Source organism: Haemaphysalis longicornis, unplaced genomic scaffold (assembly GCF_048455015.1).
Source record: "Haemaphysalis longicornis isolate Haplotype H1 unplaced genomic scaffold, Haemaphysalis longicornis Haplotype H1 scaffold_2, whole genome shotgun sequence".
NCBI lineage: Eukaryota > Metazoa > Arthropoda > Arachnida > Ixodida > Ixodidae > Haemaphysalis > Haemaphysalis longicornis.
In genome coordinates, this window is record NW_027526295.1 from 96852557 (window position 1) to 96870077 (window position 17521).

Consider the following 17521-nt stretch of genomic DNA (forward strand, 5'->3'; position numbering starts at 1 on the left):
GCAGCGTTTTTGGTCGTGAGCTGCTCGCCATTTATGCCACCATCCAGCACTTCTGGCATTTTTTGGAGGGCCAGTCTTTTCACGTTTTTACGGACCATAAGCCTCTGCCGTACGTTTTCCATACGAACTCCGCCAAGTACGTCGCACGGGAACTCTGTCAGCTAGCCTATATTTCAGAATTCACGACGGACATTCCGCACATCAAAGGTACCGACAACGAGGCTGCTGACGCGCTTTCACGCATTACCTCCATCGGCAGTGCTGCATCTGCTGTGGACTGGGAACGCCTAGCTCAGGCTCAGATTGAAGACCCTGAGCTGCACGCCCTACGGGACCGTCCGGGTTCCCTTCGGCTACAACTTGTGCCTCATCCGTTTGTCCCTGGCTCACTGTGGTGTGACATGTCAGCGGCGGCGCCTCGACCCTTCGTTCCAGCTGCCTTTCGTCATACTGTGTTTCACTCGCTCCACGACATCTGCCACCCTAGCATCAGAGCCACGCAGCGCCTTATCGCAATGGCTGGTGTTTGATCTCTGCTTAAGAAGCTGTTTTTCTCACGGAGGAGAAAAATGAACACTCGGAGCAATTATGTAGCCCCAGTTTCCATGATTTTTTGTCGCGGAATCTGTATTTCTGATTAAAGACAACCCGGATGCACTAAAGCCCTGTTGGCGGCAGCAATCACCCTGGAAGTGTATGCGCTCTTCCTCTGTGGTCCTGAACCGAGAGCAACTCAACCAAAGCAACTACAAGAGATCCTATACGAACCGCGGTGTTTTGCTCACCGCTTCCGATAAACGACAACGCCATCCACTCCCAAACTTCTTTTTTCTGCGCCCCCTCCCCTCTTTTCAAAAACACCGGTCATTACACCACGGCATCGCACTCAGTTCCTCTTGCTGCTAGGCACAATCCAAAAAAACGCCTCAGCTTCCTTAGCACAAATATACAACCCAGTGAAATCGGCCTGTATGAAGATGTTACTCGCACACCTACACACGTTGCCACTGCGTCGACCTTTCTGGAGGATTGTTCGGTACCAGTCTCCCAAATTTTTCCCTACCGCACGCCTCGTCGCTGAAGCTGAACTTGTAGCCATCATTCATGTGCTAGATTTTATTATGGAGGACATGTGGTGCCGCATCCCAGCCACGATACGGGATCTGACGCGGACTCCTTCTTGCTGGACTCGAAGCCAGGACATGAGTCGTCCTCCCGAGGGAATCATGCATACCACATGGTTTTGTCAACCTCGGCTGCTTTACGATCGATGGGTCAATCCAACTTGGAGCCCTCCCCTAAATACGCTTTCAGAGACATCACTTCTCACAGCCATCCGCATTCATGAATTCAAGGAGGGCAAGCAACTTTTATTTCAAGAACTAACGCTCACAGACCATATAAACCTATTGCACCGCTCAACCGATCCACTGAAATTTTCATGGGCAAATTATTGACCAACGCCTTTTGCGCACCCGAAACGTACCGCGAGTGGTAGAAGCCAACAATGACACCCACATGTTCCTATTTCCAGCAATTCACCTATGTAGATCTCCAGCACGTCATTTCGCACTGTCCTAAGTTTACGGAGTATAGAAACCTATGACCCCCCACCTCCGATCCCAATATCCCACCACTATCGACCCCATACTCTCTACAACCACACTGTACACGCTATAGGTGAATTCGTATGAACGAGTGGTCTCACACGGGAAGCGTAGCTCGCTAAAACCTACTGTTCACTTCCATCCGTACACTCCACCTACGGATCGCCGATGGCGTGCAATGAACCCTCCTCAAGGCCGATAATTCAGTCCCCAAAGATATGGACCTAACCTACCTCCGCACTGTTCCCGTCCTTCCCTCATTACCTCTCTGCTTGCCAATAAATGTCTTACAACAAAACCATCCTCTAGTCGTCATCAAAAACGATTAAATATGGTCAAGACCGAGTTGAAAAGAAAACGATAGCGGGCGTTGCCCGTGAGTGTGTGTTTTAACGAGAGATCGTAAGTTTAACTGTGTCGTTTAAACATTCAGAGTTGACAGCACCCAAACTTGCCGACTGCTTACAGAATTAAAAGCACTAAATCATCGCTCGAATTTACACGCAACACTACTCAGGAATGTTTCCGTAAAGAAATGTACTAATTTAGTTGATTTGACAATTGTGAATACTTTGCGCTTGGGGGAGTTGAAACATGGTCCTATTGACCATGGTCCTTCATGACCATACTGTATCAATGATATTGTTACGGGGAATAGATTACACTTGGGAATATTCGTACAGCGAGACACGCACACCGGGCAGGACTAAGAAGGCTGAGTGCGCGAGAGAGTGCCGTGATGATAATGACCGGGCACAATTATGGTGGTCACAGTGAGTCGCATTGTTTGTCCACCTTATATCATGTATACTGTTCGCCCCCAACATAGCCACGTTTGATAACGTAATTCCCCGCTGGAAAAGCGTCGTCCCGGATGTAAACTGCAGCCCACGAAGGCCACAGTGTGGCTTGAGACGGGACAGATGCACAATGTTAACCGGCGCCGTTCTCTAGGAAGGTGAAAGGACGACGCGAGTGATCTCATACGTAAAGTCCGTGACAGGGCGGAGAATACGGTGAGGACCGGTACAGGGCAAAAGAACTTTTTCAGAAAGACCCACACGATGTGATCGTGTGCAGACAAGGATCAGGGATCCCGAAGGAAATTGTACTGGCCTGTGGCGCTGATCGTATCGATGCATCTGAGAGGCTTGTGACGCGCGAAGATGGTCGCGGACAATCTGCCTTGCAAACGTAGCTCGGGTGATCACATCATGAGCGTATTCGGTAAATAAGGGACAGGAGGAGGGGCAGTAAGGTGTCTAGTTACAAAGCAGGCTCATTGCCATAAACAAGGTAGAAAGGGGGAAATCCCATGGTGTCGTCACGGCAACAATTGTAGGCGAATGTAATGGAGGGAAGGGCGATGTCCCCATCGCGATTGTCTGCTGAGATATGTGCAGACAGCACTCTTTAAAGGTTCGGTTGAGTGGTTCGGTGAGTCCGTTTGTTTGCGGATGATACGCTGTCGAAAATTCGGGTTAGTAGAGCAGGATCGCAGAAGTTCACGAGCAACTTTGGATAAGAAGTATCGACACGATCGGTGAGCAATTGACGGGGGTTATGTGGTGCAGAATGACGTTGGCTAGCAGAAATTCGGCAACATGGGCTGATGACGGGTGATTACAAAACGGGTTGCATAGTCTGTCGCGACGCCCACCCACGTGTTTCCGGACTTGGACAGAGGAACACGGCCCAGTAAGTCCAAATCTACACGGGAAAATTGCTCAATGGGAATTTTGATAGGTTGAAGCCGACCGGCGAGAAGCGTGGTCGGTGTTTTCTGCAGTTGGCAAAGGTCGTAGGCGGTCACTTACTGTCGCACGGATTTTTATGGGGCCGGGCCAAAAACCTGACGCCGCGCACGCTCATATGTGCGGGTTTTTCTGAGATGGCAGCCGTTAGAACATCGGGAAGCTGGTGCAAGATGACCCCACGCAAGTGTTCCGGTATAACAAGGAGTAATTCGGGGTCATCGGCGTGGAAGTTGCGACGATAGACGGTGCGATCACAAATTGCATGGGCATGAAGAGAAGGTCAGGTATTGCGCACTCGAGACTGTCGAAGAATACACGGCGCTGTTAATCAGCAATGTTCAGGAGAGAGGAGATGGAAAAAAGGCAGGTATCAGAACTTGCTCCACTCAGGTCTGGAGGGCTCGCAGGATTGCGTGTCAGGCTGTTGGCATCCTGGTGTAGGCGGCCAGATTGGTGAGTTAGTACCCCAGAATCAAACGGCTTACTACCTCGCCTGTAACGGCGTGGAGTACATTAGGACCTCCCAATGTCCGTTCGCATATATCCGTGCGCACACCACCATCAAGCGAAAATCAAGCGAAATTCGATTTGAGCCGTGAGTTACAGTTTCATTTATGGGATAGTCAAGGTGCAACTCATGGCTCAAATCGAATCACGGTCGAGGCGAAAATTGGATGTCACTCGGGGTGCCACTTGGATGTCATTTCGTGTCCCCCTAATCTGCATCCTTGCCATCATCCACGCAGTGGAGATCCTGCCGTTTTTTTAATTTCTCAATCAGGAACCAACTCGCCCAACAGTCCACCTTACAGAGCATATTAATATGTTAGGATAACTCCAGGTTATAAGGAAAAGCGATTATCGTTGCCGCTTCAGAAACAGAGTGGCGCGGTTTTCATTTTACGAATATCTCATATAAAGGATACAATTTATTTCAGTATGTACTCCGACGGGGAAGCGCCGTGATCCTGACGACGGGCACACGGCAACGGACGCACACCGTCGAAAAGTAGACGCGACAACAAACTATCGACAGCTGTTGCTGTTGGACACTGCTCGTACTGTCGCCGCCAGACGTGTGCTTAACCTATTTTCGCAAATAAAGGATTTTGTCTCTCTTTCTCTGTCTTTCTCTGGTCACACGAGAAGGCCCGCCTTCTGTTGGGTTCTACCCACGGCACCCACAGCCTCCAAGACGCTCGCCCAGCACCAGGATATCACCTAACAATACCACATCCTACGAGGATATGTCCTTTCTTATATGCTTTACTCACCCACGAGGCCGGTAGCCGCAGGTGGCACCTCGAACTTTCCTTCACCGCATCAATTACATAGACCATACCTTCACCTCTCTGGCCTCAATTACTCGCATCAGACATTTGCTGTCACTCTCTGTGAGTGACAGACGGATAAACAAATATTAAAGACGATAGCCTTTCTTGGGCTACTCAAACCAAGAGAGAGAGAGGGAGAGAGATAAAACTTTATTTGTCATCGTTGCTCAGCGAAACCACCCGAGAGGGAGGTTCCGGGTGGGCGCTTCGTCAGACGGCGGCCAGGAGCCCATTGACCCTGGCGGCGTCTTTCGCCAGCTGGATGACCGCAGCTTGTACTTCGGGAATGCATCTGAGCAGCGCGGCCTCCCACTGAGCGGAATTACTGATGTGGAATCCGGGGTTGGCGGACTGGGGTTTGAGATGGCAGGCCCAAGGCATGTGGGTCAGTGAAGCAGCTGGCAGTCCACACCATTTGCATGTGCCCTGGTACCTTTCTGGGTACTGTCGATGGCAGAGGGCGGGGTGGGGGAAAGTTAATGTCTGCAGCATACGCCACGCTACTGATTGTCCTATTGTGAGGGATCTGTGAGCTGCCGGAAGTTTCAGGCGACTCAGCCTACATTGCTGGGTAATTTCCTGATATGTCCAGAGCCGATCCCTCCCCCACGTGTCAGATGGCACTTCTTCGGACTCGGAGTCAGCCTGGTTGCAGAATTCTCGGGCTGCCTCGTGTGCCATCTTGTTCCCCGGGAGGGACGAGTGCGCTGGTGTCCAAACCAGACGGACTTGTCTTGATGTCGTCTCAGAGCGGGTCCATAGTATATGCGCTGCTTCCGTAGAAACTCTCCCTCTTGCGTAATTGCGCATGGCGGTGTTGGAATCCGATATGATTACGCTGGCCCATGTACCCGTGATGGCGAGGGCGATGGCCACTTCTTCTCCCGTATCTGTGCGGGACGTGTTGGCTGAGCCCGAGGATACCGCATTACTTGGGTGGTCAACCATCACTGCCGTTACCGCGCTTCGGCCAGGGTAGCTTGCCGTGTCGACGTAGCAGACCTCTGGGTTAGAGTGGTAGTGCCTGTGCAGTGCCATTGCCCTTGCTGGTCGGCGCTCCTGGTGGTGTGATGGATGTATGTTGCGGGGAATCGGTGCCACACTGATGTGCTCCCGGATTTCCCGATGTAAGGTGGTCTTGTGTCCGTGTTGATGAGCGTAAGGAATGCGCAAGGATTCTAGGATGGTTCTCCCGGTGATGGTAGCTGCTAAACGATTGTATTCGGCCTTACGTTGGGCTTCAATGAGCTCGTCCAAGGTGTTATGAATGCCCATCTCTAGCAGCCGGTCTGTGGCGGCGCTGATAGGGATGCCGACTGCTGCCTTGGTGGCTTTTCGAATAATTCGATTAATATTTTTCTATTTCTGCTTTCTGAGCTTGTGATATGGGGCGACGTACGTAATTCTACTTATTATAAAGGTCTGTACAAGGCGGATGAGGTTGGGCTCCTTGAGGCCATGCTGTTTGTTTGCAATCCTTGTTATTAATCTGCTAATCTGGGCAGCTGCATTGTGCAGTGCTTGAATGGTTAAACGCAGAAATTTTGGTCTGTCTGTATCTGTCCGTCTGTCTGTCTGTAACTCGATTCAGCCACCCGGTCAACGTAAAATTGATATTGCGCAATAGTCTTATATAGTCATAGCCAAATGTAAACGTCTAAACCCGGTTTATATATTCATAGTCAACTTTGTTGAACAAGAACAGGACATTACGCAAATATAAGACAGGAAATTAGTACACAAGGGATATTTACAGTGTTCTTTTATAAAAAATTTATGGATGCTTGGTTTTTCGATAACAAATGATATTCTACATCTACTGCAGAAAACCGCCGCCTCCTGGCGGCATATGAAAAATCACGCGGCAACAGCAACGAAAGGTTCCACTAGCTAAGTTCCACGTTCTGCTCGGAACGCGCGTGGAGCACGGCCACGCGGTTCTATAAACCTTGTAGTCGGCCGCCTCCATTCACGCCCGTCTCCGCCGTACTGCAGTGCTGGAATCGAGGAACCCGGCCTGTAGCAGTGGAACGCGGTAAATACAAATCGCCTTGACCAAACCTTTAGTGTGTTTACCTTGGGATGAGCGCGACGGTACAGGAACCGCATGAGAGGTGAGCGGGAAAGCAAAGGGGGGCATTTCTTTGGCAAATGCCTACAAAGACTATCGTCTTGTGACGACATTTGCAACAATATGAGCAGATACGCGGCCAATTTTTTTATTGAGAATGACTCGACGCTGCAGGGTCGAATGAGTGGGTTAATAATGTCCGACCAATGCTGCCTCACGAACGATGTGCCAGAATTCGGAAGACGTATCTTGTTTCCGATCACGTGCAATGATCCAGGCCTCATAGAAGAGGACCCAGGCGCGACGGTATTTCGCGCGAAACTTGTCTGGTGCACCACACTACAAAACAAATTGGCGGAATGTGTGGGGGTGACGTCTGTTTTTCTCTCTGCATGTGTCTTCCAAATCATTTTCTTTCTTTTATCCTCCTCCTCCCATGCGGAGGAGGCACTGGAAAGCTGCAACATAGAGGGTCCAGTCAAGCACTTACCAGTCATGCACTCAGGTCACGGAGACTATTGTATCCTCTGCCACCCCTCTCCCGTATACCCCATTTTTAAATAATGTTACCATGGTGCTCCGGAATGCAGGACAATCATAGAATACTTACACCATGGGTTGTGGCCTTAGACGCACAAACATGTGTAACAGACCTGTACTTCATACATAAACAAGAATTTGAGCTCTGGAACAACACATTGCTCCCTGTTGTATAGCTCCCTGAGTAAGCTAATGAAATTCTGCCCCGTTATCCCCCGTCCTCCAGGGTACTCCAAAGCCGCTCCCTGTCTACATTTTCATACGCCGCTTTAATGTCAAGAAAGGCTAACCACAAAGGTCGGTTTCGCATCTTCTCCACGTCTATGCATTGGCTTACTACAAATAAGCGGTCGTCTAGTCTTCTGTCTTTTCAAATCACATTTTAAAGTTCCCGTAATGTCCTATTTCCTTCTACCCACTGCTCTAGTTTGAACTTCACTGCCTGCGTCACCCTCTTCAAGTGGCGGCTCATAGCGGCGGGGGCATGCACTAGCGCCGAAGGCTCCGGCCCGTGTATTTCGGGTTCTTCGGCCAGGCAATGAAACATAGAGTTCAATGAAAGAAACTGCAGAGGAGCGCAAGCAGGAGAAGAATTATGATGCTCGCGGGAATCGTCCGACCAGGCCAGTCCAACACAACGAGACTGCAAGGGCATCGCCTGTACAGTGAAACTACCAAAACTCGAGCTGCCCAAGTTCGACGGAAAGAGCATTACTTGGTAGGAGTTCTGGGAGCAGTTTTACCAAGTTATCAACTCCAACAGCATACTCACGGTGTTGGATAAGTTTGGCTACTTCAAGGCAGCGGTGGCAGGAGTGGCGGCAAATGTAATCTAGGGCCTTGGATGAGATTTCGCGTGTTGCGTTCTGATAGCCCGTGATGGCGTTTCTACTCCCTGAATATCACACGGCCCACTTGTATGACATGTTTATCGAGTTGTCGGATTTGACCGTATTCAGCTGATTGGCTTGAATTTGGAGTCCCAGTATCCGAATAGTTCCAACCGTAGGTCTTGTGTCTGCGTCTTTTGCCCGGACATAGATTACCAGCCGTGCCGGTGTGTGGCAACCTCCTGGGCGCGTGTATATAAGTTCAGATTTCTGGGGTGAACAGCTCAGGCCTCTGGTGGTGCCATAGCTTTCCTTCATTCGTATGACCCTTTGCAGGGTCTCCGGGATACCTCCATCACTCCACACGACGACTGATAAAGTCACGTTGTCGGTGTACGGGCTTTGTCTCTTTCTCGTTATTTCGTTTAGTTGATGCGGCAGGTCTTCCAGCTCCGCGTTGATCAAAAAGAAACACAAAACCTAGCCTTGGGGCCAGGCCCTGTCCGCCGAGTTGTCTGGGGTCGGAGTTGAGGTCGCCGATTACGAGGCTGGTTTCTCGCTCTGCAAAGACATCCCTGTCGTAGTCGTAGGATGCTTCCAGAACACGAGGCGTTACCTCCGGGGTAACTCGGCCGGGACTGGCCACCCCAGCAATTTCCCCTTGCTAGGTTGGGAGCAGATTTCGGAGCTAGTGAAGTCTGCAACCAGATTTTTTTTAAGGGAGGTGGTTATGTAGCTTCCTCTCTGTTGCCCATTTTTTTCGAACATAAACCAACGTTTCATCTGCGATGGCGCAGCATAACCAGCACCACCCACTTTCCCTCCCGTCCCGTTCCTTGGCCTTGGAAACTTATTCGGGACAGCCCCTCCCTCGAGGACCAGCTCCCGTTGGTCGGCAGAGCAGTGGCCGCGTCTACGTCACTCGGATTCCCCTGAGCCGGAGTCCGGGCGTCCCCTTCCCATCCCACTCCTCTTCTAAAGTCCAATAAATTGGGTTTCATCACCGCCCCCCCTATCTCCGATTACTAATACTGGTACGAGGGGAAAGGGGGATGAAAGCGGCGATCTTTGAAACTGCCTGCCTGGTAACACCTCACAGGGGCCAAAGATTTAGGTGCTGGGGTTCCGTTTTTATGCCGCATGATCTAAACTGAATGATGTGCCATTTAGAGCATTTCGCTCTTCAAGACCCGTTTTGTGCGAAACCTAAAAATACGCTGTGAAAACTTGACTAAGCAACCTCGAAAGTGTTTAGCTACATTTGCACACGTTTGCTGTCTTTTTTCACGTTCTCCGGATGGGCAGGTTTACTTTGTTTTACGTGGCTTTTATAAATGCTAATGTTTGTTTATAGTGTTTTGTAGAAACAAATGTCTGAAATGAGAACAGAAAAGCTTCTACTTTAATGTAAACATCGCAAGGTGCAGGATTACTTTCGAAGGTACATTTGACTTTCGTGTCATTTTAGAGGGCTCCGTTCACAAAGTACACGGACGACGGTCACCTTTGCCAGGAATATAATGTGCTTCTGTGCACACGGAACCACGTATCAGGCTATAGCTTCTCTGTGGTGATGCGTGGGCTTCCCATTGAAAAGGGTAACCGCGGCAGCTCAGGGCACTCACCGTACTCCTCACTGACCGGCAGGTTTCGGATCTCATTTACCTCTTCGAAACCATCATCGACGTGGTGATGCTAGCTTTGGGGTTAGGGAGTCCCTGGTGCTGGTAAGACAATCGCTCTGCCTGCCCCACCCGCGAAACGATGGCGGTTCGGAAAAAAGTTGGCGCGAATCCACGCTGTGAAAGCGATTGGAATGCGAAGCTTTAAACGACACCCACAACAAGTGCCCTTGCGACGTAACTTGAATTCACACACGCGGCTCTACAAAGAGAGAAGCCAGTGTTTCTGCAAGGCGTTACCAGGAATTTGCTGCGGCGGCGTACCCAACGCTGCAGCATCAGCCACGGCCGGGCTAGAGCGGTGGACGCCGCCGCTGTACCCCGGCCGTGAGTTGGCAGGAAGGAAACGGAGAGAAGAATACTTCCAAGGGTGAGACAGCGTTACCCAGGAGGTGCTGTAGAATACGTTAATCAAGTCGTGGGAGGTAAGCGCGCAATGGACTCGAAGCTGCGCCAAAATAGGCTCTAAACTACCGTCGCTAAAGCAGACGACAAAGTCATACCGCCGACGCGCCCGCCGAGGAGCAGGCAATTGCGTGCGGGGAACGCTGGGTAAACTCGCCGCGCCATCCACAGCGTGTTTCGTGGGTGAAACTCCCCGCCTCCCCTACCCCTCCCCCTTCCGCCGCGTTGGGAGTTTATTGTCCCGCAGGCCGTCAAAGAACCGTTGGCTGGTAGAGGCAGAAAGCTTTGCTTTAAAACGAGCTGCTGAAGCTCCACTGCGCTAGCGTCACGACTAGCCGCCTCGTTTCAGAGCTGAACGCCGCGGATGTGAATATCAACGACCACTTCGCCCGCATGCTGTACATGCAGATCGTGCAGCTCGGGCGCGAACGCCGGCCGCCGGGCTGCGCAGATCAAGGCTTTGACGGAGAGGTGGCTCGCGCAATGCGGTGTCGAGGAGATTCCCAGGCAGCGCGTCGGCCGTGCAAAGCATTGGCGGGGACATAAACCACGTCGATGCATGTGGCATACTCGTGCTCTCCGAGCTCCAGTTCACCAGGTAAGCTACTGTGGCAGCAGACGCGCCTTGCACGGCAGCGAAACGGCATGTTTTTACGAGTTTTACGAAACGGCATGTTTTACGGCTTGTGTGGAAGGTTATTTTACTTAGATATTATGAATCTATAGGCGTATGTGATATGCACCCATAATTTTATCCAGCATGGCACTTACTCTCTTCCGTTTTAGTTTTCATGTTTTTATTGTAAGTGCAGCAGTGGTAGAATCACTGTTTGTCGGGGCGGCAAATTGTACCTTATTTTCCCCGCTGACTTTCAATGGGAATTGGGAAAATACGAAGGTTCAACGCACAATTCTAAATTGACTTCATTTTATATATATGCATATAACGTATACAAATAAATATTTTTACATGCTGACATGTTTGTCCGTCGTCTTCGTATGTCCTATTGATACATTTCTTGCGGCCTGCCCCATGTGATCGTTTCAGTCGTGTAGTTTTGTTCTAAGTACAAAACAAGAGACAGCTCGCTCACCAAACATTTACACATATCTTGCTTACAAGCCACCGCAGTATAATGTAAACGCTCACTGCAGGCCACTCAATTTCTATATTTCAGTTATTTGTTGAACTCATGAATTAGATGGCAGTTTACTAAGCCGGACAATGCCGCAAGTTTTATTACATTACAAGGTAATCGAGTTTCTTCAGGCTGGTCCCATAGATTTTTTTATAGAACAGAGCAGTGCCCTTCGGTTTATTAAGTGATGTCTTCCTTGCAGCAGACTCCGAAGACAAGTCAACTGAGTGAGTGAAAATTTATGGGGCACTAAAGTATACTCAGGGGAAAGAGGGACGTCTAGTGGTTTTGAAATTCTTCTCTACTGCTATATCGTTGCTTTTTGCTCTTCGTAATCGTTTCTTCACATTTCGGCGCGAAATACCCCAACAGGCAGACCGGCTGCCCTCCACGCGGCAACTTCCCCGAGTCAGAGCTGTCTATCACATGCACCCATTCTACACACGTGCCAGCATGTGCAGGAGGTGCAGAGCGCGCATCGGGGTAATTCTTGTGCCATTCTCGCAGGGTGCTGGGTTAGCAGAGTTTTTTACTTAGGCTACATCAACCCAAATATTTCAGTATATGGGATCGTCAATTCAGCCACCCAGCCAAAACATAAAAGAACTCTTAAACGAGGAGTTTATGCAGGCAACACCTTTCCAAACCACTGAAACTGTTGGCCCACGTCATACTAGTCAACATATATCAGCAAAAAAAAATGGATAAATTCGAGGTAAAACACCAACACAGAACTTGTAATACGCACTGTTCTTTTATTTGAAGATAGACGTGCGCTTGACATTTGCGATATAAATAAGAAACACAAGTTGGAAACAGTATTTTAAGAAAAAAGTGGCCGCGTATCTGCTCCTTTAGTTGCAAGTGTTGTCAAAAGAAGATAGTCTTTGTAGACATTTTCCAAGGAAATGCCCCCCTTTGCTTTCCCGCTCACCTCTCATGCTCTTCCTGTACCGTCGCGCTCATCCCAAGGTAAACACAATAAATGTTTGCGCAAGGCGATTTTAATTTACCGCGTTCCATTTCTACAGGCCCGGTTCCTCGATGCCAGTGATGCAGTACGGCGTACACGGGCGTGAATCGAGGCGGCCAACTACAAGGTTTATAGAACCGCGTGGCCGTGCTCCACGTGCGTTCCAAACAGAACGTGGAACCTAGGTAGTGGAACCTTTCGTTGCTGTTGCCGGGTGATTTTTCATATGCCGCCAGCAGGCGGCGGTTTTCTTCAGTAGATGTAGAATAACATTAGCTATCAGAAAACCAAACATCCATGAACGTTTTAGTAAAAGAACACTGTAAATATCCCTTGTGTACTAATTTCCAGTCTTATATTTGTATCGTATCTTGGGCACCCAACTCTAATGTGCCGCGCACGCGCAGTTTCTCTGGCAGCAAGCGCACGTGTCGAGCACTGTCACTCCAACAGCATATCTGTTAGAAGGTGAAAGACACGCCCTCTTCTAAATACTATATATGCAGTATGTGTGTAATAAACGTGGTTGTTTTCCCCCACCGCACCGGCGTGGTATGTTTGGCGTTATACACAAGACGATACATGGTGTCAGAAGTGGGATGCGGATCCAAGCACGGTTTTGATCTGCGACGGGCAGCAAAGACGACGCAATGGATTCATTGAGGCCGCCTGGCCCTTTGAGCACGCCAGGAGAAGCCGGCAAGAATTGGAAAACGTTCAAGCAGAGATTCGAGCTTTTCCTGGCGGCATCGGAACCGAATGAGAAGCAGCGATCTGTGTCGTCGAAGACAGCGCTCCTTCATAGTATCGCCGGTGAGGACGCCATCGAGATATTCAACAGGCTGAGCTTCGCAGAAGGCGAGGGCAAGACCGACTACAGGACGGTCATCAAGACGTTGGACGACTACTTCGCGCTTGAGACCAACGAAAGGCATGACCGCTACATTTTTCGGAAGACAGTTCAGAGCCAAGGAGAGCCATTGGAACACTTCTTGAGAGACCTGAAGAAACAGGCGCGGGCGTGCAACTTTGGCGCACTTCTCGATTCCATGGTCCGAGACCAAATTGTTTACGGAACCAACGATGAAAAGGTGCGGAAAAAGCTGCTCAGAGACTGCGAGCTGACTTTGCAGAAGGCTGAGCACGTCTGTAAGGCAGCCGAAACATCGGCTCTACACCAAGAAGCCTGGGCATGGGACCAACGGGAAGTACACGCCGTCCGCAAGGTAATCCCGACACCCGAGACAGGGCAAACCAAGGTCTACAAATGCTCCAAGTGCGGACGCACGCAACAGTCAAGAAGCTGTCCCGCCTTTGGACGAACGTGCAGGAAATGCCAAAGCAGAAACCACTTTGCGATTTGTTGCAGGGCCGCTGCAATGGTGGGTGAAATTCAAGATCGCGAAGACGACTGCAGCGTTCTAGAGGTGTCTGCAAGAGGCGTAATAAGCCAACGGGGCTGGATGGTTCGAGCTCAAGTCAACAACGTGTCTGTCGAGCTAAAGATCAACACAGGATCTCAGGCTAACTTGCTTCCCTTTGGAATATACGCGGGAATTTACCCCAGTCCTGAAATGAAGCCAAGCATCGCGGTGCTTCACTCATACGGTGAAGGCACAATCTAGCACCTCAGAATCATCAGACCGGAAGTGACGCTAGGGGATCGAACAGTCCCTCAGGAATTTTTTGTGATACGTAAAGGTGGTCAGGCAATCCTGGGCCTTCAAGCAACCGAACACCTTGGTCTGCTGTCACGCGTTCACAGCGTATCACAGGATGGCTTCGAAGAACTTGTGAAGGACTTTCGTCACCTGTTCACCGGGACCGGCTGCTTTCAAAGGGCATATCACATGGTTCTTCGAGACGACGCCGTGCCAGTAATTCAACCTGTCCGACGCGTGCCATTGGCCCTGACAGAATCATTACGAGGAGAACTCGAGAGGATGGAGCGTGCTGGCATCGTTACAAGAGTCACCGAGCCTACTGACTGGGTGAGTCCTGTGGTGATAGTTTGAAAAACGAACGGGAAAATTCGTCTTTGCATGGACCCTAGGAGAATAAACGAATGCATAAAAAGGAGCACTACATGAAGCCACGGCGAGAATATATGGAAGCCGAGTTAGCTGGTACTACAGTGTTCACCCGCTCAGACACTAACTCTGGATTCCACCAAATCCCTTCGAATGACGCCACATCGCGGATTTGTACCTTTTTTACCTCATTCGGTCGCTACCGCTTTTTGCGATTGCCCTTCGGCATATCGTGCGCCTCGGAGGTCTTCCAAAAAACGCTGAATGAAATTTTCGAAGATCTTCCCGGCGTGAAGATATATGTAGACGACATTCTGGTATGGGGGTCGTCAGTTGAAGAGCACAATGAGCGTCTTAAATCTGTGTTGCTAGGAGCAGAACGCGGTGGATTAAGCTTCAACCCTGATAAGTGGAGTATCGGCGCGCACCAAATCGAGTTTTTTGGAGATGTGGTCGATAAAGCAGGCATCAGGCCAAGCTCGGCACTGATAAACTGCATGCTGCACATGCCGACCCCAGGGGACAAGCTGGTGGTGCAAAGGATGTTAGGCATCGTCAATCATTTCAGCAAGTTTCTGCCTTCGTTAGCTCAGAGAACAGCTCTTTTGAGGAGCTTGATTGGGCAAGATGCCGTTTTCGAATAGACCGACAACCATGCAAAAGAATGGAAAGAACTGTGTGACTGCCTAAGCAACCAGCCCTTGCTGTCGATAATCGATGCGGCCAAAGCAACAAAAGTGTCTTGCGATGCGTCACGGGACGGGATTGGTACCGCGTTGTTGCAGTGTCACAACGACACATGGAGGCTTCTGGCTTATGCGTCACGAGCGCTTAGCGAAACACAGCAGCGATACTCTCAAATTGAAAAGGAGGCGATGGCCGTGGTCTTTGGCTGCGAAAGATTTAATTACTTCGTCTACGGCCGACAGTTCACGGCTGAAACAGACCCCCGTCCTTTGATCGCTATCCCCCAGAAGGCAATTGGCGACATGCCTCCAAGGTTGCAAAGATTTTTTTGAGATTGCTGCGTTATGACGTTGAGCTCAAATTTGTTCCAGGTAAGCAGCTCCTCCTGGCCGACATGCTGTCACGTGCCACAACAGAGACCAGTGCGTGCGACCTCGACAGCAACGATGTAGAGGTACATGCTGGGAGTATAGTCTCTTCCCTCGTACGTGAGGACACATGGAGGCGGCTGCCGACAGAAACGGCACGAGACGAACAGCTGAAACATGTGCTGAGCGATCTAGAAGCTGGAAAACGGTAGGAAGGGCCATGGAAACCATTCGAGGGAGAGCTATCGCAGGTAAAAGGAGTACTGCTGAAAGTCTGCAAAGTGGTTATTACGGCTAGCATGAAACGTGAGACACTGGAAAGGATTCACCAAGGGCACCTAGGAATTAACAAGAGCAAAGCGAGAGCACGACGCCATCCCCTTTGTGCCCCTCGTGCAGTGTGACTGGTGACATTGATCACTTCATTATGAACTGCTCCAAAACCAACCCTGAGCGGACGAACTTTTTTCGTGATCTCCAGAAGTTAGGAGTGCCCCATGCTACATCGGAGGACATTATTTTTCCTAGGGACCACTGGATTGTGCGAAGAGATGTGTCTCATCTCCTACTCGGATTCTTGCAGTCCACAGGACTAAGTGAGGTGTGGTGACATTGCGTGTCTGTTATTTTAGGACTAAGTGATGTGTTATGACTGAGAGATTTGATATGGTATTGGGGACGATTAGGCGGAGCAATTGCCGGCAGCTATGCAAGGCTAAGTCCGCCTTATTCAACAATACTTACTACTACTACTACTACACGACGCCTTGTGTTTTGGCCGGGAATAAACTCGGACATAGAATCGTTCATCCGGGCATGTTCTATCTGCAAAAAGTATGCGTACAGCCAGCCTCGGGAGCCTTTACTGAGGCGCCCTGTGCCCGACAAACCGTGGTATCGCGTCGGCATGGACATTTTCGAGTACGGCGGGAAGTCGTGCCTATGTTTTTATGACGCCATGTCAAACTTTCCCGAAGTTGAACTGCTGAAAGACACCTCGGTCAAAACGGTAGTAGACGTAGCAAGTTCAGTCTTTGCCAGGCACGGCATACCCATAGAAGTTTGTTCTGACAATGGTCCTCAATTTTCCAGTCATGAATTCGCATTGGTCTCACGACTGTACGACTTTAGGCATGTCACGTCTAGTCCAGGATACCCCCGTTCTAACGGACTGGCTGAAAAGGGCGTCCAGATAACTAAACGCATACTTAAGGAAACGACAGAGGCGAAACAAGATTTCTGGTTGGGACTTCTTGCTTTCAGGACCACTCCACTTGAGTCAGGCCCCTCGCTTTCTGAGCTGCTGATGGGGAGACGGCTCCGCACAACCATTCCCGACGTTCAAGGCAACCCCAGTCGCGAGGTAATCAGGCGCCTCCAGACGGACCATTCTAGAGGACCAATGGTACCTCTGAATCCAGGAGATTCGGTCCGGATCAAGAAGGGTGCATGGGCGATGAAAGCGCAAGTGCTCGGACATTCCGGTCACCCCAGGTCGTATACAGTCGTCACAGAAAACGGCAGGGTGTTGAGACGCAACCGCCAGCACCTACTACTGACCAGGGAGCACTTTCGACGCGACGACCAGGACGACAATGAAGATGACGTTGAGGCAGGGCCCGCAGACACGACAATCCCCGCTGAGCCAGCTGCCCCCACAAGTGTCTCATCCACACCGGCACTGAGAAGGTCCCTGAGACAACGTCGACCGCCTGAACGTTTGGCCTACGACCAGAACTTCGTGCAAGTGCCTTGAACTAGTGCCTCAAAATTTCATTGGTGTTATATGTAGTTTCTTTGCTATTTCTTGTTTTTGTAACGGAGGAAGATTTATGGTATTTTGGGCACCTAACTCTAATGTGCCGCGCACGCGCAGTTTCTCTGGCAGCAAGCGCACGTGTCGAAGATTGCCACTCCAACCGCATATCTGTTAGAAGGTGAAAGACACGCCCTCTTCCAAATACTATATATGCAGTATGTGTGTAATAAACGTGGTTCTTTTCCCCCACCGCACCGGCGTGGCATGTTTGCGTTATACACACGACGATACAATATTTGCATAATGTCTTCTTCTTGTTCAACAAAGTTGACAAGTATG

General features: G+C 50.1%; 1 protein-coding gene across 1 annotated transcript; it reads left to right on the forward strand.

Annotated features, from left to right (window-relative positions):
* The first annotated feature begins 16330 nt into the window (after positions 1-16330).
* Positions 16331-17179, forward strand: LOC144168173 (uncharacterized). Its single transcript, XM_077697209.1, has 2 exons — positions 16331-16344; positions 16687-17179. Exons 1-2 carry the CDS (start codon positions 16331-16333, stop codon positions 17177-17179), a joined length of 507 nt encoding a protein of 168 aa, XP_077553335.1.
* Positions 17180-17521: the final 342 nt, after the last annotated feature.